Below are 22,881 nucleotides of genomic sequence, written 5' to 3' on the forward strand. Positions count from 1 at the left end.
CACCTTTTGCAGGCTTAGATTGTTCATTTCTGGCTTGCTTTTTATTTGGCATTTAACACTTCTCACTTTACTTTTAGTAAGACGCTTTGTATGTGGCAGTCATTTTCTCACATGTGCTTTTGTGTTGCATGATTTGTCTTATGGTCCTGTGACATTTGAAAATTTGGTTATGATGCCTCTTGGCAGAAGCTGTTAATGACAAAGAAGTTGTAATGGTATATAGCTATAATTTTGTAATATGATTAAGCCATCGAGTCTACTGCCAGTAGCAACAGGAAATGAACATTGATTCAAGGTGAAGTTGTAATCAAAGACAACTAAGACACGTATATTTTACTTATGGGGTTTTGGCCAAAAAATTCTGTAGAACTCTAAGACACGTAAGACAACAAGAAGGAAGGAAAAACAAAGTTGATGTGAGTTACTTTCTGAAGATTTTGCCCCCAGGGGACATTCAGCAATGTTTGTAGACATTTTTGATTGTCACGTTGGGTGGGTTGAGGGGAGCGTTGCTACTGGTATTTAGTGCTTTTATAGCCAAAGATACTGCTAAATGTCCTACAGTACACAAGATTGCCCCCTACAATAAATAATTTTGGGGCCCCAAAATGTCAATAATGCAGCTATAGAGAAACACTGATTTAGACTCTAAACCTATAAAGGAAAAGTCTCTTATGTTATCTTATCATTATAATTTATGGTAATTCTAAAGCCTCTTACCCTGGTTTTAGCACTAATTACTCTTCAGAGAATTCCTACAACACCTAATGGAAATATATTTAGAGGTGCATAAATAGGTATATTCTTATCTTCCCTTGAAAGGTGGGGACCCCAAACTTAGCATCATGGAATTTCTGTTTGCCATATAAGGTTATCGGTGATTTTATATTTAGGAAATTTTGCTACATGTTGTTCCTTTTTGATCCCTTAGTTCCTAGATATTCATCTATAAATTTCCTGAGATTGTGTTCTAAAAAAATATCGTAACACTAGTCCCTGCACTGTGGGAAAAGAAAATAAGATTTTAGTGATCTTGTTTTATAATCTACTCCCTTTTTCTTAAACTTCCCTTTCTTTCTCTCTTCACCCTACATGCTATTTAAAAAAATTCTATTCAACTGAAAATGCAACATAATAGACCTGTATTTTTTGGGAAAAATCCAAATGCAGTTTTAAATTGGAGCTTTTGCAAATAAGGAAATACAAGGGTAAATGAACTGCAAGGGAATTATTTGCTAGTAAATAGCATCTCAGTTTGCAGAGGTAGACAGGTAGGTGTTATGTGCATTTTAGAGATGTGGAGAAAGAGAAACAGATGCCACAGCTTTCCCAAGGACCTGCAGCTCCTGAGTTGCTAGAATCAGACTAGGGTTTCGTACAATGAGGTAATCTATGGAGACTGCTCGGCGGTTGTTGTTGGCACACAGCAAGCCCTCAGAAGTTTAATATTATGCTGTTAACTCTGATAAGGAAGGAAAGAATTCTTCATGATCTGGCTGAAAGACTCCTACACTCAAAAAGTTCTCGATTTTATCAGTGTGGCCTGGGGTGACCTCTCTAATTTGAAACTGCTTTGGGAGTTAGTTTTCAGTAGATCTCTAATGAGCATATTTGCCTTAATAAGAATAGTTGGTGTATAGCACCAGATGGTTATTGAAATGCCATCAACATAACCTGACCCATTATTTCTCCTAACGACTCCTTCCTGGCTTAGCAGACAAGGAACTGAGGCTGAGAAAAGTTAAGTGGTGTTAGGTGGGGATGAAAAATGGTGCCTCTGCTGGGTCTTACTTCCTGTCTCATTGTGGTGCCTGGCTCAACCTGTATGGAATGTGCCAGGCTTTCTAGAGGTAACTTTATCGATCCCAGGGAACACAAGGGGCTCATATTCCTGCCTTCCACAGGGACTTGTCTACTCTAGCCGTTGTTTGGCTTACTTTGTTCATATTGGGGGGACCTCCTGTGTGCCAGGCTCTGTGCTTCGGGCTCCCCGGAGGGTGATGCAGCCTTTGCCCATGGTGATACCATGTTTTCTGAAAAGACGTATGTTAAGGTTTCATAGTGCAGGAGGGTGAGGGCTGAAAGGGTCTGGGCCAATTGAGACTGTCCAGCCTTCCTCCCACCAAAAGATTACTTAAAATATTTACATTTGCAATTTTGTTCTGGAATTTATGTAACCTCATGTGCTGGGCATCCACATTCCCCTCATACCTTCGTCCTGAAAAAATTTTCTTTTTAGTGAGTCTGTTATTGTATTAGTTCATATAGCCTTATTCTTTGCAGTTATGACTTAAGTGAGTTTATATTCTCAAATCATATGACGATTTTTATATAGTCATACCTAGTTAATTATATATGATGTTAACAGCTCAATATATAATTTCATATATGTACTCATATATGTAATTCCTTAATATTCTTGAATAAATCCTATAAAGCTTTCTGTATAAAACTTTGGGGAGGAGCCACAATTTCTTACAAAATTAGAAACATTTCATAGCTAGTTTATTTTGCATGATTAAATATGCTAAATCATACCTCATTCTTACCACAGATGTTAAATGAGTGTGTCCTGCATTGCCCTGTTAATGTGTTTTCCTTCCAGGCAGCATGTGAACTTGTGAGGGAGGAAAGCTAAACATGCATGCATGCTTGCACACTACGTATGACATAATGCTGAGTGTTAAGTGCCACAAGAATGGTATAACTAAAGATCGCTTTTTGCAGGAAGGCTTTGTCAAAGTGGGAGAAGATTATCTAGGTCATTAGGACATTTACGAGCACCTACCAGGGGCTGGGCGCTCTTTTAGGCACTGGTGATACAGCAGCAAACAAGTCAGACAAAATTCCTGCTTTATAATCTTACAGGGCGAGGCAGGTGATGTGTAAATAACCATACAATTCAGATGGTGATAAATGCTATGGAGAAAACGAGGGATAATGTGAGTCAGGGGAGAGGGGCATTGAGGGATAATGTGAGTCAGGGGAGAGGGGCATTAGCTCGTCTTGTAGGGTGGTCAGGGGAGGAAAACCCCGCCCCCCCCCCCCCCCCCCCCAGGTAACATTTAAGCAGCTGACGGGAAGTGAGAGATAAACCATGTGCATATTCAGTTGAAGAGCATTCCAGGCAGATTAAAAGCAGGGAGGGAAGAGGTTGGGCCTGAGCAGGGAAGCCAGTTGGCTGGAACAGAGTGTGTGAAGCGGAGCTCAGTGGGGACAAGAGCAGAGAGGTAGGCAAGGGGCCAGGTAGTGTCAGACATTGAAGGTCTTGGAAGAGCCTGCTTTTAACTCAGGTGAGATGGGAAGAAACTGGTGGGTGCTGAGTGGAGTCCTGTCACGACCTGAGTGCAATTTCAAAAAGGTCCTCTGGCTGCTATGTTGAGAATACGCTGTTGTGCAGAAAGTGGTGGAAGCAGGGAGACTGATTATTGTAATAATCCGGGCAGGAGATAGGAGGGCCTGGATCAGGATGGCAGTGGTGGAGGTGGTGAGAAGTGGTTGCCTCTAGATATATTTAGAAGGTAGAGGGACAGGATTTCCTGATGGGATCAGTTATGTATAAGGGAATGAGGAATGTGGCATGACTTAAAGATCTTTGGCCCAGGGCTTCCCTGGTGGCGCAGTGGTTGAGAGTCCGCCTGCCGATGCAGGGGACACGGGTGCGTGCCCCTGTCCGGGAAGATCCCACATGCCGCGGAGCGGCTGGGCCCGTGAGCCGTGGCTGCTGAGCCTGTGCGTCCGGAGCCTGTGCTCTGCAACGGGAGAGGCCACAGCGGTGAGAGGCCCGCATACCGCAAAAAAAAGATCTTTGGCCCATAATATGAAAGGATGGAGTTGGCTTTTGTTGAGATGAGGAAGATGTGAGACCGTGTTTTTGGTCTGTTAAGTTAAGTTTGAGTTGCCCATGAGACTTCTAAGCAGAGAATGAACAGGAAGTTGCATGCACCCAACCAGACTATAGTCTTGCAGGGATCCTGAGGAATGAGTGGCATTTAAAAAGGCATATATACTGGTGAAGGGGTTTCTAAGTTGGAGGGAAGAGTTCTGGAGAGACCTTTACTGGATTTGGAGCCTGGGTGATAATTTAAGAAGCTTTTAAAAAAGTCTAGGTAAGAGTTGACTGTGCTCTGATCTAGGGTGTTGGCAATAGAAATGGAAAGAAAAAGACACTGAATAAGAGGACTTGATAACTAGGGAGAAGGGAGAGAGAAAGGTGAAAAATGGTTCTTCGGTTTCAAATGTGGGTAATTGGGGGCAGGTAGCATCACTGATAAGAGGAAAAGCAGGTTTGGAGACAAAATTGAGTTTGGCTACATCAACAATAATCATGTGTTTAGTAAGTTACCATTTCCAGAACCCTTTCTAGGTATTATTTCCATTGATCCTTTTACGGTGGCCATGCAGAGATGTTTATTTAACAAGCAATTGGAATTGACTCAGACTGGGCCTAGGCCGTGGATTTGGGGGAGTCATTTACATAGAGAACGTAATTGAATTCCTGAGCTGGCTAAGGGCAAGCATGTTATTAAAAAAATGTGGTGATGGCAAAGTCTTAGGGAAGGCAAACTTAGGGGCTCAAGAAAGAGAGGGAGAGTTACTTAAATAACTAAAAGTGGAGTCAGTTACAGTGAAATAAAAATTTAGAAAGATTGGTAGGAAAGAACATTTTGGGCACCCCACGTTTGAAAGCTCTGTGTCTCTCTCTTCTTCTCTCGTTCCTCCTAGCTGCTACTCAGTATTCAGATCTGACACCTCTCTTTCCTGGAGGCCTCCCTCAGTCTCCCTTCTCTGGTGTAGCTCACCATACCCTTCTGTGTGCATGTACAGCACACGTGCCTCATGGGCGGCACCCCACTCTCCTCAAACTACCCTAGCTTGAACTCTTTGACACCTAACCCGCAGTACATCCTCACGGCAGGGGTCACACATGGACAAAACGAAAGCTGCCTTAACAAAAAAGAGGATTATAATAGAGGTTATATTGTAACTGGCTATTGGAAACCACCTGTGGTCTTTGAGACCAAGCCCAGTGCAGTAGTGGGGCGGATGTTATAGAATCTTTGAGAAGCAGTGGCACATTTATTCCTGGTATTGAACTTGAGGAGAAAATATCAGGTAATCGTTAAATTATTTAATAAGTGCTCAGAAAAGGCAGCCAAACCTTAAAAGATTATCTCTGGGGGAGATAGAAAAATAAAGACAGGTGATTCTAGGGACCAGTAATTATTTTTTTCCTAAAGTAATCTTTTTCTGCATCGACTACCTAAATATGAGCATTGGATTATTTTTTCAGACTTGTTCAGGGTTCATTTAGCCATTTTGTGAAAGAATTCACGCTTGACTTGAGTGCTAGGCTCTTGTTTCTGCGTTTTGGAAAAACACCATTTATCTCTGTAGTGCTATTTCTGTGATATTATCACGAAAGCATCTAGGTAGTACTGCAGAATTTTAGATGGAATTTCCAAATATAAGCCCAACCTTCCAGTTTTACCTTAAATCCGGTCACATGAACCTTGGTTACCATGGGTATTTTTGTCGTAGGAGCAAGTCCACGAGTGATGTCAGCGCAGAGGATGCTCAGAACTTGCGTCAGCTGCGTTACGAGGAGATGCAGAAAATAAAGTCACAGTTAAAAGAACAAGATCAGAAATGGCAGGATGTGAGTATTATTTTTATTGGGAGATGGGGAGGCAGGGAGGATGTATTTGTTTGACTCTTCCTTCTTTAAAAAGAGAGTCAGTATACTCAAGGGACGATTTTCCTTGCTATTCCAGATTTCAGTTCTGTAGAAAATGTGATGTTTTAACCATTTTGGTCTATTACTGCTACATATCTTAAAGGCCATTGTGTAAAACGGAAGCTGTTTGTCTTCTAATATTTTCTGTGAGTTCTCAAAAATGAGAAGCTGCTTCCGTGCAGTATAGGTAACTTGTTTACTTGCTTTGGTGGTTGAACTTGGCGTATGGCTGTTACCGATGCTCATGAAAGGAAACACTTTGCTCAAGGTTTAGGGAGAACAGGGGAGCAGAGGGTCCAGCCCAGAGACTGGGTATCAGCAGAGAGAGAGGAAAGCGTTCTTAGAGTTAATAGAGGAGGTTTGGGGAGAAATACGAATTATAACTCAGTAATATTTTGGTTGAAAAAGCAGTTATGTAATGTGAATCAAAATTAGGTGTTTTTACAGCGCTGACATATATCCAGGTGTCTATTTGGATAAAGATTTAACCTTTAGTTTTGTCCCCGGCAGAAGGGAACTCTACTCTTTTTAAAAGCGTTAATTGTTTTACACCAAAGGAGTGTAAAGAAATACGATAGATAAACTACACAGAGCAGACCCAAAGAAGTCTGAGGACAACCTTTTGGTAAGAGGGTTGGGTGGTAGCATAAACAAAAGGGCTAGAGATAGTAAATCTTAATTTTCCAAGGAGTTAAAGATTACATAATACAGATGAAACCTCTGCCTTGGCCATGTTTCTAAATTCCAGTTCCTCTTTTATTTGGGAACGCATTTTAATTGTCAAGAAACAAATTCAGTGTCAGTTTGCCAAAATGCATGATGACTGAGGCTGAAAATGAGAGGTATGGAGGGTTTATCCCTTAGGTTAAGTCAGATGAAAATTCATGCTGGTTACCTTGTAGGACTAATGTGCACTGCTTTTGTTCTTTCTGAAAATAGTTCATATGGATTTCAGGCTGTTTTTTGAAGCAGGAATGGCCCTGTCTGCTCCCAAAGGGTATAAACCACACCTACTTTATGTGCCCTGGGGATGAGGTTCCTCTCAGTTTGAGAAGCTTACATGAGCTTCTTTTGGGGCCGCAGTGCCACTAGGAGTTCTTAGCATGGAATTTCTCTGTTTTGATGACATAGAAAAGTTGGTACCATCCAAACTGTCTTAACCCCTGGGTGTCAGAACCAGCTTAGGCTGCTAGGACTAATTTTAAAGGAGAATTAGGTTGATTGTCCTGGGGTCACCCAGCTGGGTGAGACTTAGGCTCCTGGATGTATGGAAAGCAGATGTCCACTTGTTCCCGTGTAATCCTCCTTACTGCCCTGTCTTTATGGGGAGTTGACCCGCTTTGAAATCACATACTTGAGGCTGGCTTCCCCATTAAAGCCTTTCCAAACTCCGCCTTCCCCTGCCTGGGATAGAATTGATCACTTTCTCCTTTGGATCCCTGCTCTCTCACACAATCCTATCACACTCATTGTTGAACTGTATTTACCTGTCTGTCTTTCCCTCTAGACTGAGAGTTCCTTGAGGGGAAGTGCACCTTATTCATCTGTGTTTGTGGCCCCCTTGTCTCAAAGTAGGGATTGAACTCAGTGTTTGTTAAATGTATGCTTCTACGTTTAGCCATTTTACAATCACGTTTCTCTTCCAGTCTGACTAGTGAAACATGTCATCTTGTGTAAGAGCCAGATTATTGGAGTGAGATGGAAATGAATTTGAAACAGTTCCTGATCTTCTCTGACCTGGCATCTAATTACAAGCGTTTAGCATTCTTTGTGAAATGGGCAAGTGAGGCAGGCTACCTGGGAAAACAAAAATGGGGCCTATCTTATTAGGTCAGGGCTTTTAGACAGATACATGAGATAAAAGGCTTGGTACAGAAACGCTGGCTATAAAAAGCAAAATTAGGGCACCTTGGCATCAAAGTTGTAGTGAATAGTTTCAGCGATGTAATGGGATCCTCTGGCGTGCTCTCACTGCTGGAGAGGGTGTGTAGAAATTCAGGTGTGCCTGTGCTGATGTGATTTTCTTCTGTCAGGACCTTGCAAAATGGAAAGATCGTCGGAAAAGCTACACTTCAGATTTGCAGAAGAAAAAAGAAGAGAGGGAAGAGATTGAGAAGCAGTCGCTTGAGAAGTCCGAGAGAAGATCTAAGACATTTAACGAAATGCTGCAGGACAGGTAATGAGGCTGAATGCATCTCAGGGTTGGAGATACCAGTGTTAGAAATAGATATTTTGTGTAAGTGTAGTGGGATGTACATGTGCACCAATATTAAACTGTCATTAAATGTGCATAACCTTCGAGCATTTTGCTCTGCAGTGAAAAAAGCAGAGTATTGCTGTAATAAGTAGTGACTTGGATTAATGAAAGAAATGAGTACTTAAGGGTGGTGTATGTAATTTCTTCATTTTACATTGTATATTCACATGCAGGATTGGCTATATATGCAGAAAATAAACAACTTTTTCTCCTTTTAAAGTAAATTTAGGAATGGAATGGTCGGATAAAACCAGCTCTTACTCTTAAATAAATTGTGTAAAAGTATAGCAAAGTTCTTTTTCACGTCTTCGTGGTGCAATTAAAATCGTATTTTTAAAGGAAGACTATATAAACATCAGTGTGAGGGTTTATTTTTTTTCATTGCAACATAACAGGATAAAGGTCCAATTTATACTTGCCTGTGGAGCAGTTACTATGTGAAACCTTGAGATATTTACAGGTCAGGGAGAAGGCAGATAGTCTTTAAGGATAATGTCAAAAAGGAAACGTGCTGTCAGGTGAAATTAAGCAAAGCTCCTTTGTCCCCTAGAAGCCAGTGGTAAACACAGTTTCATTCACTTAAACGCAATGCAGTTGGCTTGAGAGGTACTCCATACTAAATGGTAGCCGTGAGACTGTTTCGTCAGCCTCTCTATAGACAGGAATGGTGACTTTTAATCTGCAATAATTTTCTATGGAAATTCTATCAAGCTGTGTGAAATTATAGACTAACTTGATCTTAATGAAAGTCTGAGTCTTTTGTGGTCTTCTGTTTTTACGAAGCTATTATAAATTGTGTACAAGAAAACTCTCAACCCTGTTAAGAAATCCACATCTTTGGCAGGTTCAAATTGGTCGTCAATTAGTTATCGTTATAAGTGTGTTAATTTTGGAAACGTTATACACTTGTGGATGAAATTTTGAATAATCCCTTATTAAAGTTTTCTTATTAAAGTTTCTTTACAATTGCATGTACTTCAGGGACTTTTTTTTTAACCTCTTTAAGAAAAAAAGTCAAGCTCTTAATCTTTCTTAGTGTGACATTAAAAAATTTGCGTGTATTTATTCCCACATTCTCTTAATATTGTGTTATGATATGAAGTCAGTAGTCTTTTTGTTCCCACCCATTTTTTTATGTTAATGACCAAAATAACATATGTCTCTCCACCTCTGTGTGTCAAATGCCTAACTTTGTGGTTTTGGCGTTTCTTTCTGCTAAGGGAATCCCCAAATCAGATGTCTACAATGACATCGAGGAGGAAACTGTATTCTTCTGATGATGGAGTGAATGAAGAAAAACTTCCCCCTATGCTGACTATGTCAGAAGTAAGTTCCCAGAGTGAGAGAGTAGAAGAGAAGGGAACCACTTATCCGACGGAAATTCCTAAGCAAGATTCTACAGCTTTTGCAAAAAGGGAGGCTACTATCACAGCTGAAATTCAGCTTCCTTCGAAAAGCCCTGTGGAAGAACAACGCCCAGCCTCTTTGTCTTCTCAGCATTCACGACAAATGGAGTCCACTCGAGTTTCAGCTACTCTCCCTAGAAGTTACCAGAAAACTGATGCGGCCAGGTTAACGTCTGTGGTCACACCGAGACCTTTTGGATCTCAGTCAAGGGGAATCTCATCACTCCCGAGATCCTACACGGTAAACGTGTTTCTACTTCACTTAGTCTGTTCGCCAGCGCAAAATACCGGTGAACTTGTGCAGAGGTTTGAGTTACAGATACTTGATGGGTACAATGTATATAACTTGTATATAAAGCAATTGTATTTTTACCAATTTAGATTCAATCGACATTTAATGCTTAAAATATAGCAACGATGCAGAACTGATTAAACTCTAAATTCAATGAGTGTCGAGCTGATACATTTTAAAAAATAAGTAATCTACATTCTAAGGCAGAGCATTTATTTTTTAGTGTCATATTTTCTCAGATATATCTTTTGTAAAGTATTAGGTTGCACTGCGTGAAGTTGCCAATAGTCAGTTCTTTCTGACCTACAAAACAGCAATTTCACGTGGTTTAACCTAAATATTTTCAGGTGATTATGCACAAGGTTCTGTTTTTCCTGATTTCCCACTTCATTAGAACTTGATATATTTGATTACAGTTATTAAAATGTATCTCGTGGTTCAAAAAATACATATTTTTATTGGGGTTTTAAAGGATATAGACTCATTTGCCCTGAGAATGAAGCAGGGCTGAAAGTGAGTGTATTATTTTGAATTATTTAAAAGGAAGCAGTACAGTCTTGAGCACATTGGTGTTCAAATTCCTCTTACCTCTGCCAATGAGGAATCCTAAAATTCGAAAATAGAAAACATTTGATTAAAAAAATTCAAGGTGAGGGAAGCCTACCTAAACTAGCCAGAAAAACCGCTGACCATTATATTAAGTAAATACAGGCATATTTGACAACATAAAAATTAAATTTATATGGTAGACACCGTTAATGTAGTCCAAAAGACAATTTATATAGGCTCAGAAAAATATTAGTAAAATGTATTTTATATATAGGTTTACTATCCCTAAGATTTAAAATGCAAATTGATAAGGAAAGATAAACAGTAGAAAAGTGAATATAGAAATGAATAGTTCAAGGGAGAGGGAATTTAAATGGTTGGTAACATAAAGTACATAGAAGCATGTTCAGTCTCATTAGAGCAAGAATGAGGTGTACAACTTTTCACCCATGAGATTGACAAAGATTTAAAACATTCAGAACGTCTAGTGTTGGCAAGGATGCAGGGACAGAGACATTCTTATACATTACTTTGGGAGTGCATTGCTACAATTTTCAAAGATATATATATATATATAAATTATATTTTATACTACATACATAAAATATTCTTTCGTCCAGCAAGTCTACTTTTGGGAATCTGTGCTATAAAATATTCTGGTTATAAAGAGATGTGCAATATTTTTGGTACACTTTAAATGACATTGAATGCATATCAAATGAATAAATTGTAGAGATCCATAGTGTGAAGTATTCAATTGATCTAGTTTAGATTTCTGTTTATTGACCTGGAGTGATGTAGATGGTCAAAGCAAGTTTCAGAGGTCTGTTTATAAAATAAACACTTTAGTAAAAAATAACTACTCCTACCACTTCATATGTGCGGATCTGTTAGTGTGAAAGAACATGCTCCAAGCTTTTAGTAGTAGTTACTTTGCTGAGGGAGGTATATATTACTTTCATTACTTTAAAGTATTAATTTAATGTATATGCTTTTTAAATAGAAATCTAACAGAATACGAAGTTTAAAATGATGTTTCCTGTTTAGATGGATGATTCTTGGAAGTATAATGGAGACGTAGAAGGCATTAAGAGAACCCAAAGCAGTTCGGTCAGCATCTCTGTGCAAAGACCTGACACGAGCCAGTTTGCGTCCAGGTCATCCAGCGAAAGAGAGGCAGCAGCACCCAGAGAAAGTGTGATGAGGCTGCTCTCTCCTACACCCACCTTCTCATCTCCTTCCCAGGGCCAGGCTGCCACTTCGAAAGACACGTTATCTTCAACATCTAGCCCTGATTTAACGTCTGAGCTTGGAGAAGGGAGAAGCTCACCACAGACAGAGGTCTCAAGATCACAGGTGAGTTTGGGAAGGCTTTTAAATCACCTTCTGCCCAGAAACGTAAGTAATTAAATCAGGAAACCACGTTTCTAACCTCTAGGCACTACAGTCTGGGCTGATAATGTAGAAAATGACATTGCATTTTATTTGTAACAGATCTTGGCGGAAGTAGATCTCTTCCAACTCTGAGTTGATGGATCCAGATGACCCTTGTGATATGGGTGTATGGAGACTTTTTGGACCAGTCTCCCTGGAGTTGGCTGGCTTTGCTCTCTACTCCCCATTTCAGCAGCTGTTGCCTTGCACCGTTAGCACTCAGTAGTCCGGGTTTGGGTGCAGGAGTCACTCAGGAGGTTTTAGATGCAGGTCTAATAGAAAATGGGTAATAAAAACCCCTTCTCAGGGAAGTGAACTGACCACAAGGAGAAACTGGTACACATGAGAGGGGAACTTCTTTCTCTACCATATGAAAAATCCTAGTGACTTTCAATACTAATTTGTACTTTGGGAAGCCTAGAATTTTGTACCACTCCTTTTCTTTTAAGGGGAACATCGAGGCTTAGTTACAGTATGACAATTGCGTTCTTTAACATTTGGAGTCCAAATAAAATATACCATCAGATGAAGAAGGACTGGGGGCATTTGTAGTTTTTCCTACTTAAAATCCCACAGATGACTTTAAGAGAATTATTAGGTAATGAATGTTCTTTTAGTTACGTTTTACACATAGGCTAAAGAGTTGTTGCTTGTCTAGAGAACAGAAAGAAACTTTTCTCTTTTAGAGAAAAACCTTCAATAAGCAATTTGATAGTTGTATGAACCCCTTAGTGCGGAGGTGCTTTTGTGGTTCTGTGGCTCAGTCTAGCATTTTCTGATGCCTTACTAAAGTGTATTTTTTTTCCCAAGGCACAACATCAAGTATATAACTTGGCCCAAGTTATATTAATGAAATATCTTTGTGTAAAATACGATACAGCATATTTTAGTATTGTTAGTTTTTATTAGTACAGGAAAGCTTTACAAGTTTAAAGTAAGCTTTTTTTCGTTGTGATTATAAAGTACTCTGTGCTTGAGAAAACTTGGAAATGCAGGAAAGCATACATAATAAAAATGACTTGGTAATCCCATCATTTAGAGATATTCTGTAGCATTTAGATATATTTCTTTCAGTTTTCCCATGTATATTTACAAACACATCTAACTCCAGTCTCTTCAGGTTGCTAAAATCATTGGTTGTAAATTATTTTAACTTCACTTTTAAAGAATTTGGAATACGTAATTAGCATCATAAGTCTCAGTGGATGAGGACAGTAGCCTCTGTTATACTTGGGGAACATAAGGTACCAGTGGATGAATAATAAAGAGAGAAGCAAGCTGTCTTTTGTTTTATGGACTTGCCTGTTTGCCTTCGCCTTTTCAAATAGCAAATCCCACGAAACAGCCTGATTATTGTACTGTGTGCTCAGTGGTGGTAACTCCTTCAGGGTGGCAGTTGACTAGCTGCATCAGTGGATTAAGAAAAAGAGGGTGTGGGTGTGGCTTCCAGGTTAGAGCAGTTCAGAGGAACGTGAGTTAACATGGCGTGGTTTCAGGTTTTATCATTAGTGGATTTATGCTCTTTAGTCACCCAACTTGAAATGGAATGCTACCGGGCAAAATTAGGCTTGACTTAAAGAGTGGAGCAATTGGAATTCTTGAACAAATGTAGATATCATATGGTGACTTGCCTATCCCTGAGATGCTTGGTGTGTCCACTTCTGCACTCTGAGGAAAGTAGCTTATGTAGCATCACCCTGCTCTTGTCACTGAGAAGGAGCTTACTGACTTGGGAAAAGGGCTGGGAATGCACAGAACAGCCTAGGACCAGTGTGGCCAGGGCATATGCAACACTCCTCTGAACTACCTAGTTCTGGGAGTTCAGAAAAATAAAAAATGGTGTCTGACTGAACATCTAGATGTCTTTCTCTTTTTTTTTTTTTTTTTTTTTGGTACGCGGGCCTCTCACTGTTGTGGAGCACAGGCTCTGGACGCGCAGGCTCAGCGGCCATGGCTCACGGGCCCAGCCGCTCCACGGCATGTGGGATCCTCCCAGACCGGGTCACGAACCCGTGTCCCCTGCATCGGCAGGCGGACTCTCAACCACTGCGCCACCAGGGAAGCCCGATGTCTTTCTCTTTCAATTGAAGTGTACTTGATTTACAATATTGTATTAGTTTTAGGTAGACGTCTTGGTAGCTTTGTAGAAGAGTGTTCTTCAGGTCCTCTTCCTTACTCACACTTGTGCTGGCAGTGTCCTTTCATTTCTTCCTACAGCATCTCCCTTGATGTTGTTACCCTTTGCTATCCCTTCTTCCGCTACCCTAATTCCAGCCCTTTCCCTCATCCATGCAAACACTTAGTAAATAGTCACGTCTTTGTGCATTCTACACAAGGCTGGCACCAGATTAATTTGCATGATGCCAGGCTGGACTGGGTAATTTCTCTGCTTCAAAGCCCCCAGTGGCATGCTGTGGTCTGTTCAGTGAAGTTCAAAGCACTCAGGGGAACACCGAGGTCTCTCATGACTGTTCCCAAACTCCCTTTGTAGTGCCGAAACGGCTAATGTTTACTGAGTAGCTGCTACGCTGACCAGGCTTCGCAAGGCATTATTTTATTTAATCCTCACGGTGACCCTCTTATTGCTGTTTTGTAGCCATGAAAATGGAGGCATGAAGTGGTCATGTTACTTGCCCAAGGCCATGCAGCATAGCGAGTGGTGGAGTCAGGATTTGAACTCAGTTAGTTTGTCTCAAGATTGCCTCCACTGTCCTGTGTTGTGAGAAAGAGAGCGGAAGTAGGTGATATCTAGCCACATGAGTCTGCTTGATATTTCTGGAACATACCCTATACTTTCATGAACACATCATGTATATTTTTATTCTTATTGTTGCCCTATTTAAAAATGTTCATTTCACCCATCTCTGTATTTTGAAGTTCTCCTGTTCCTTCAAAGCACAGGAGGCTTGGTTCCTTCATGGATCAAGAGATTGCCTCCCCCTTGTTGGAACTGAACTTCTACCCTTGCAAGTTTCATTCACTGAATGCTTCCTTTTCCATATGTTCGTTTCTCCTTCTCTGGTATTGTTTATACCCTCCATAGCCTTTACCCGTAGTTGGCACTTAAGTATTTATTGACTTGAATTACATTCAAGGCCTCGATTACTAGACTGAAGTATGAACTTGATTCGGCAGGTAATTTAGGTCTTTATAGGTTCTTTAAGATTAAGGAGTGTTTTAGGAATGTGAGTACTGTGATGCTATATAGAATTATTTGAAGGAGGAGAAATCTGGGGGCAGAGATGGGCTAGGAGCCTCTCACAGAACTGTGGTAAGAAGGGAGTTCATGGCATAAAGAAGCAAAGACTTAGTGAGGGAAGAACTTAAATGACCTCGTTTAAAATCTGCCCAGGAGTTTCTTTCTCACCTCCATTGCTAGTCTGGAGTTCTGTTTCTCTCTCTTCCCTTTTCTCACAGACTTCTCTTATGGTACTGCTTCTTTTCCAGCCTCCCCTGCCAGACTGGGCTGCCAGGGCAATTCTTGGGGCACCCGAACAAGGGGAGGCAGTGGGACTCCCAGAGTCCTCCGTCCCGCTCCAACTGCCTCACAGATGTGGCTTTTCCCCCAAATTGGTGTTGCGTACAGGGTTTTGTTTTGTTTTGTCTTGTCCAAGCCTTCTGCACCCAAATCTCATCCAAATCCACATTTCAGGACCTTTGCCCCAGATTTTTAAATCAGAACCCAGAAATAGGATGATACATGTGGAAGGCAGGAAGATTTTTACACTTCCTAATGCCCAAGTCTGCGAGAGTACCTCTTTTAAGAGTACCCAGGGTTTACCTTATCACATCTACCTCCTGTGCATTTTACCTGCTTGTCACCTTCACTAGACCCCTACCCTGTCTAAGGGTAGGAAGCAAGCCTGTTGTGCTCACTGTTAGTACGGTGCCTGGATCTGTAATTATACATCGAATGCTGACCGAGTTCTGTTAGCTTTAGAGCTACGTGTGTGAGAGTTAAATAGGATTTTCTTTAGTTGATCTGGAAACTGCCTAACCAGCATATATTACCATGTATAACATTGTTTCCATGGGAAAAAGAAGATAATTACTGGGCATCAACCATGTGGCTTGGCACCTTTTAAAATGTTTCATTTAATTCTCTCAATAACCTAGCAACGTAGGTGGTATTATACTCACTTTCACCAGTGAAATACTTGAGAGTTGAAAGTTATGTAACACACCCTAGGCTAGTTAAATGCTTAGGCCACATTTGCAACTTCTCTGACCCCAATTTTTTTTTGAAATGTGACATGCTTAAATTTGAGAACTGCCTTAAAACACCAAATGTTGACTTAATTTAACTTGGCCATGTCTCTAGAATCTTAGAGCCAATATGGACTGAAATATCTTCTGGTTCATAAAGAGAAAATCATTCTTAAAATTATTTTGAGGAAAGGTAGATATTTATCAAAACTTACCCGAACTGAATCTAATTCTGAGGTGCAGACTTCAAACTCTACCCAGCAGGCGATAAGGAGCTACCAGCAATTTTAAAACAGGGTATGATATAATAATTGGTATTTTCTATAACTAAAGCTCTGGCAGATGTGAGCAAGATGGGGGGAAAGAAGTGCTGGAGGCAAGAGAGCCAGTTAGGAGGTGACCCACAGCAATTTAGAGGGGAAACCGTGACCTGAGTTCAGATGAGAGCCTGAAGGAGAATGGAAGGATGGGATGGTTCCAGATGGATTTATGGCTTGTGGACTTGCTGACAGTTTATTAAGTGCATGTGTGTGGTGGTGCTTGGGAGACCATTGTGTAGAGGTTGTGTGGGGAGCACTTAGGGGAAGGAAGGAAGAAGAGGCCCAGAAAGAACCTGATGTTTCTAGCTTGGGTATCTGGTCAGACAGTGATGTGATTAACCAACATGTGAAAAGCAAGAGATGGAAGAGCAGGTTTGGGGAGGAAGATAACGAATTTAATTCTGAGTGTGTTGGGTGTAGATAGTAGTTGATGACAATGCATGAGGCTGACTCAGGAAAACATGTGGTCAGGAAGGTGGGAGACTGACTAGGGGTGAAGAAGAGCAACAAAGAGAAAATAGAATAAAGAGGAACACACTAATGAAGCTGAGAGGTGGCGAGAGGGATAGAGGAAAAAGGCAGGAGAAAGTGGAAGAATGCGTGACTTGGAAGACCATTTCCCATAAGCAAGAATAGTTTGTAGTGCCTGATGGCATGAGGGCCGAAAATGGATTTGGTAGGTAAGAGCTAAGCTGGGGAATGGGTTGACTCAAGTGGCAGAGCTGGAAACACCACCTGCTTCTTTTGAATGGATAATGGAGAGGGGAAACAAGTAGGTATAGACGCATCTTTGGTGAAGGAGAGTAGCTCCAGTGCCAGAGCTGCACCATGAGTTGAGGCCTACTCACTATGTTCTCGTTCCACTAAGACCCTGAAAAAAGAGCCGTGTAACAAAAATCAAAGACTATATATTTCCTCTGTTATTTGTGATTTTACAGCCTGAATCTACTTTCAGTGTTATTTGGTTTTATCAACTTAAGTAGGCTTTCTTTAAGGGAACATGTTTATGTAATTGAAAAAGTTTGAGGAGAATGGCCATCTGATTGACCCTGTTGTTTATTGATTCCCATCTGTGTTGATACGAGAATCTTAATTCATCAGATCTCATAAAAATAAATCTTACCATTGCTATGCCAGATCACCATGTCATTATTTTAAAATCTCAGATTTAAGTGTATATTTCTGTTTAAATTGTACCTAAATTGAGGGAAGTTATTTTTATTTTAGATGCTGATATGTTGGTAACTGTATTTTATCTTTCCCAGAATAGGCAACTGTAACCACTTGGGATAGTTCTTTATCAGTCATCAAGAATCTAGATTTCTCCCAATAATTTATATTCCTGGTTCCATGCAGTTCAAAAGGAAATTCCCACAGTGTCATCTTCTGAAACATGGACCCTTTGTAGAATACTCACATGGCATATATCTTGCAAAGAAAAATAAGGAAGTAGAAATCCTAATCACTGTTGAATAGTTTATGCTTGACTATAATTATAGATATATTCACCTGCAAAAAGTCTCAAGGATAATTTAATTCAAGAACCCAGGATTCCACAGAGATGCCAGAGAGACTGTCATGGTGGGGAGGCCGTGCAAGAGGGGCCTCTGGGGCCCTTTCCCTGAACTGCCACCACCTACTTTAATCCTTTCTGTGGTGTGGGAGGGAGATGGTCTGCATTGGAAGATAGGGTTTTGAAAACAGAAAGCTTTAAAATTAATGTCATTGTGAGAGAAAATTCTCTGGAAGACTCAGTGACATGCCTGAGGCCACCTGGCCATTGACAGAAATAGTCCTGTAAATGCTCACATGGTTCTCTCTCCTTTGCCTGTGTGCACTCCCAGGACCCACGTAACAGGCTGCCAGGCTGTAGCCACAGTAAGGCTGACCTCCTCTATTAACTATTTCAGAGAGGTGGTTATTTGCCTTTTTATTATGTTCAAGTAGAGATTTATCTCCAAGGTAAGAGCAGTCCTTTGGAGGACAGTTCTTCTGGTCTAATACAATTGTGACACTCTGCCATCTAGAGCTTAAGCTCATTCTCTTTTATCCTATGTTTGGTGGAAAAGGGTAATGTTCACTTGCTCTCTCCCACAAAGTATTCTTTATTGTAGTTTGAAACTATTTATTAAGACTCCATCCTGTCTCTTATTCTTCAAGATCAAAAAACCTCAATTAGTGTCTTGGAATTTCTAACCCATCATTTGTCTCTGTGCCCTTATATAGCAATAGATTCTGCACTCTAATTGGCTTTAGGTCAGAATTTGGTGGGGGGAGCAGAGTGGGGTAAAAGTGGTGAAGATGACTGTTTATTTTCATTGAATCATCTCTAATTTAAGTGTGTGGTGGTTTTGGTTAAGGAGTAGAACTAACCAGTAATTTTTTCTATTCATAGCAGAGTTTTGATATACCCTGGAGATTGGTATCCATCAGGCTGATCATTAATGACTGTTCTCACTATCTACATCTGGGTTCCCGTATTTCAACTGCTTTACATGATGTCTGATGAAAACGTTTCTATATTATTAGCTACAATTTTTTTCTTAAAAAATTCCATACCCATTTTGAAGAGTCAGTAATTGTTTCTTGAGAGCAAGGACCATGCCTAATTCATCTTTATTTCCCAAGTGTTTTATGCAGAATAGATGCACAGTAAATGTATGTTGAACAAATGAGTAAGTGTGTATTGTTACAACACTTACTGCTCATATCCATACAATACAGTAAGTTCTTGATCCTTTATTCAATGCCTTCCTTGTCTTCTAATTCTTATATAATATCACAGTGTTTCTTAGAATATAGTCACTTAGATTTCAAACTTGTTCTAAAGGTAGAAAAACTTATGAATTGCCCTGTTGGTCCTAGGTCTGGATTTAACTGCTAAATTAAAATAGAGGAGTTATAGGCCTTTTTCTGGAAAATAAAGTGGCTTTAGGAAGAATTTTTCCTTTTAAACAGTTAAGTCTAAGTTCTTGATAATTATGACTCAAAGAACTGGAAACACTAGTCTGGAAAACACATGCTAAAATTTATGTCTGCTGTTTACCCGAAACAAAAAATATAATTTATGGAAGTTAATTAAAATTTTCACAGACCTAGTGTACTATACTGTAAAACTTAAAATATTTGTTTTGGAAAATGGCCTAAGAAAGTCCGTGAAACTCAAAATTTGTGACTGTGGACTGTAGGGATGGAGATGAAAATAGAGGTGTGCCTGTTGTCCAAGTTCTGGGGCCTGCGGGCTGTTGTTACTTCAAGGGGGTTGTGGCCTGGAGCTCATGGTGTCTCAGTGGGGCCCTCTTGGCATCTTACTGGTGGTTCCTCAGGTCTGACCCAGTTCTGCATTTTGTAGCAAATGTAGCAGCTCTGCCTTTACCGCTCGACCTTCATGCAGCAGTAGGACAAGCAAAAATGCCTTGCCAAACTTTCAGATACCCATTCGGGGGTGGTACCAGTCCTAGATGAGTGATTCTGGTAGCTGAATTTTGTGTCTATGAACCCCTCAAAATTATTTGGCTAAATATATTGAATGTTGGAGGTAGTTTAAGTATTGTGACATTTTAAAAATAAATGATTTAAATCTTTTTTTGCATTTTCAAAGATGCCATTTTATTGCAATGTATTTGAGATATAATGTGTAAATTTTAAAGGTACAGCATGTTAATTTGATACACTTATATATTGTCATGTGACTGCTGTTGTAGTGATAATTAACATCTCTCACATTACATAATTCTCCTTTCTTTTTAGTGGTTGGAAGTTCTAGTCTCTTGGCAAATTTCATTATAATAAGATATTGTTTATACTCACAGTACTGTGTATTAGATCTCTAGGGCTCATTTACTATTCACTGGAAGTTTGTACCCTTAAACAACATCTGCCCTGTCCCCTCACCCCCGTCCCCTGGTAACCACCACTTTACACCCTGTTTTATGAGTTTGGCTTTTAGACTACACGTATAAGTGATATCATACGTGCTTGTCTTCCACTGTCTGACTTACGTCACTTAGCATAATGTGCTCAAGTTTCATCCATATTGTCATAGATGGCAGGATGTCCTTTTTCTCATGGCTGAATTCCATTGTGTGTGTGTGTGTGTGTGTGTGTGTGTGTGTGTGTATACACACACACACACACCCCACATCTCACTCAGCTTCATTCCTGGGTTATAAAAAATGGTCTGTATGGTGGGCAAACCCAACTGTATGGTGGGCAAAAGCCTAAGCTTTATCAATATAAATCAACTGATTTATAGTATGCACGTGAAGAAAAATATCTATGGATATGACGATTTCCCTGATTTTAGCAGCAAAATAATAAACTCAGAGATATTTATGTAAGTGAAGGTTTTACCAAACCCAAGGGGAAAAGAATGAAGCTTCCGGTTTATCATGAAATAATTCAAGTGTACCTTGCGTGCAGCCTCCCTTCTTTCACGGATAGACTTTCCTCCATGTGGGTGCCAGGGATACTTGATCCCACCGTTTCATGTTTGTTTTCAGGATCAGTTCAGTGATATGAGAATCAGCATAAACCAGACGCCTGGGAACAGCCTTGACTTTGGATTTACAGTAAAATGGGATTTTTCCAGGATCTTCGTAGCATCAGTCGAACCAGGTAAATCATAGATTGAGCTCTACTGAAGTTTCTTCTCCTTTGTTGTCCTGTGCTGTTCAAAAAGCCCCCAGAGAAATTAGTTTATTTGATAGAGGAGGAGAAAACAAATGTGAAAAATGCAGCAGTAAAGTGAAGAGGCGCATCCTCTTCCCAGAGACTGATAGTTGGAGTTACAAATTGCATATTGTTTGATCTTGCCTCGTTAATTTTAGTTTTGAAGAGTCGTAATTTTGTGACTTTTACAGACTTCAGTTATCAAAATTTTAGGCTTAATATTTGGAACTACTAACAAACAATGCTAAATTGAAGATCCAGAAAGAACTTTCCCTGATCATTTGTGTTTGTGATGGATACATAGGTGCTATATAGTCAATATTTTCGGAGCGTCCTAATGTATCTATTGCCCAAGGACTCCTGAGGATGCTTTGGGACTTTTACAAAAGCACTGCCCCTCCTCCACCAAATCAAGCCCAGAAACTCTTAGCAAAATATTACAAGACCTAAAATTAAAACGAAAGCTATTGTATTTATGAGGAGTTCCTCATTTACATATTTTAGCTATATAAAAATGCATGTGAACTTTGGTTATTTCTTTGAAATTTCAAGGCTGCTTTAATTAGATAATGGTAAGTAGTAATTTTAAGCCATTTTAAGCGGCTCTGTTTTTTTCTCCATTCTAGAGTGCATCCGGCTTTGGAAGCTCAGCTAAAGCGGAATATATATTTCACATTTTTAATTTAAAAATAATTTAAAATTTTCTTCCTAGGAGGTTAATAAAGAAATTTTATTGAACAGATGGGTTTATCATTTCCCTTTAAACATTAAGTAAGATACATTCTATAGGATTAAAAAATGCCTTTGGTTGCTTTGTAATGTTGTAGCTACTCAAATATTTGATAACTTTAAGAAATTTTGTGACTCATCTGCACCTGAAAAGAATATGAGAAGTGATTAGGTGAGATTAAGAAGTCATTTTTTCTCTTAATTTAAATAAGCAGTGACTAGTAGGACATGTTTTTATTTTTTATTGGTAGTTTAATTTATTTTGCTTTATTTAGGTAGCCCAGCAGAATTTTCTCAGCTACAGGTAGATGATGAAATTATTGCTATCAACAACACTAAGTTTTCATATAAGGACACAAAAGAGTGGGAGGAAACCATGGCTAATGCTCAGGAAACTGGAAACCTAGTAATGGATATCAGGCGCTATGGAAAGTCTGGTGAGTTGGTTATACCACCGTGTTTGGCTTTCTAAATTGGGAACTGGTCTTTGGCAAGTGGTTATAACAGCTTGCTTCAATAACATTTTCTTCTCTCTTCGTTTCACTTTTTTATTTTTTGGCTTAAAGATGTTTTGTGGTTATGTCGAGACAAGTCTTGAATGATGCTTCTTTGGATGTTCTGTCTGAAAGCTTTTCACTAGCAAATTTACTGAATTCTGCATTATTTATTGACTGATTTATATGCTGGACTGGCTTTGAATGCACATATCAGCTGAAGGCTCTTGTAATTATATCTGCATTTGGAAGTCATATGATGAGGTTGAATATTAAGAATTACACCATGGTTTCACTTCCTCTACAGCATGGTGACTGTAACTGGTATAAGAGAGAGCACAGTAGGTCAATATCCCAGTTGTTCATTCGCGAAGAACTTTCGATGTACATTTCATTATTGTGTTGCTTAATTGTTGAGGTTAGATGGGGAAGGGCGTTAAGCCTTCCAGACCTACCAACTTATGATATCAAAATATAATACCCAGTCCTGGTTTACAGAAAGATTCAGCAAATTTGCCAGTCTTTTCACTATTAACATGCTCTAACCCTCTGTTTTTGGAAGGTGATCTGTTGGTAAAAGGCCTAAACTCTTCATTTCTTTCACACACTATCTGACTTGTTTGTCTTCTGTGTGTGTATTTTGTATATGTACATTCAGTACTTTGTTCTTTCAACTTCAACATTTACGTGTACTCATTTCTTGATCTTCGTGTGCCAATCAGACTGGGGCAAAGACCAGCCTTCCCTGCCATTTACACGGCATAAAACCCTCAATCTCACCAGTAT

General features: G+C 39.8%; 1 protein-coding gene across 4 annotated transcripts in view; it reads left to right on the forward strand.

The window, feature by feature from the left end:
• LMO7 (LIM domain 7) overlaps nt 1-22,881 on the forward strand; it is a 131,476-nt gene that overhangs the window by 87,697 nt on the left and 20,898 nt on the right. For all 4 annotated transcript variants that reach the window (XM_065895862.1, XM_065895866.1, XM_065895863.1 and 1 more), the window contains 6 exons: nt 5,542-5,659; nt 7,771-7,913; nt 9,215-9,641; nt 11,289-11,597; nt 20,704-20,818; nt 21,877-22,038. In XM_065895862.1, coding sequence (XP_065751934.1) covers nt 5,542-5,659; nt 7,771-7,913; nt 9,215-9,641; nt 11,289-11,597; nt 20,704-20,818; nt 21,877-22,038 — 1,274 coding nt within the window. The remainder of the gene's footprint in view (nt 1-5,541; nt 5,660-7,770; nt 7,914-9,214; nt 9,642-11,288; nt 11,598-20,703; nt 20,819-21,876; nt 22,039-22,881) is intronic.

This window comes from Phocoena phocoena, chromosome 18 (genome assembly GCF_963924675.1).
Source record: "Phocoena phocoena chromosome 18, mPhoPho1.1, whole genome shotgun sequence".
In the NCBI taxonomy this organism is placed as follows: Eukaryota; Metazoa; Chordata; class Mammalia; order Artiodactyla; family Phocoenidae; genus Phocoena; species Phocoena phocoena.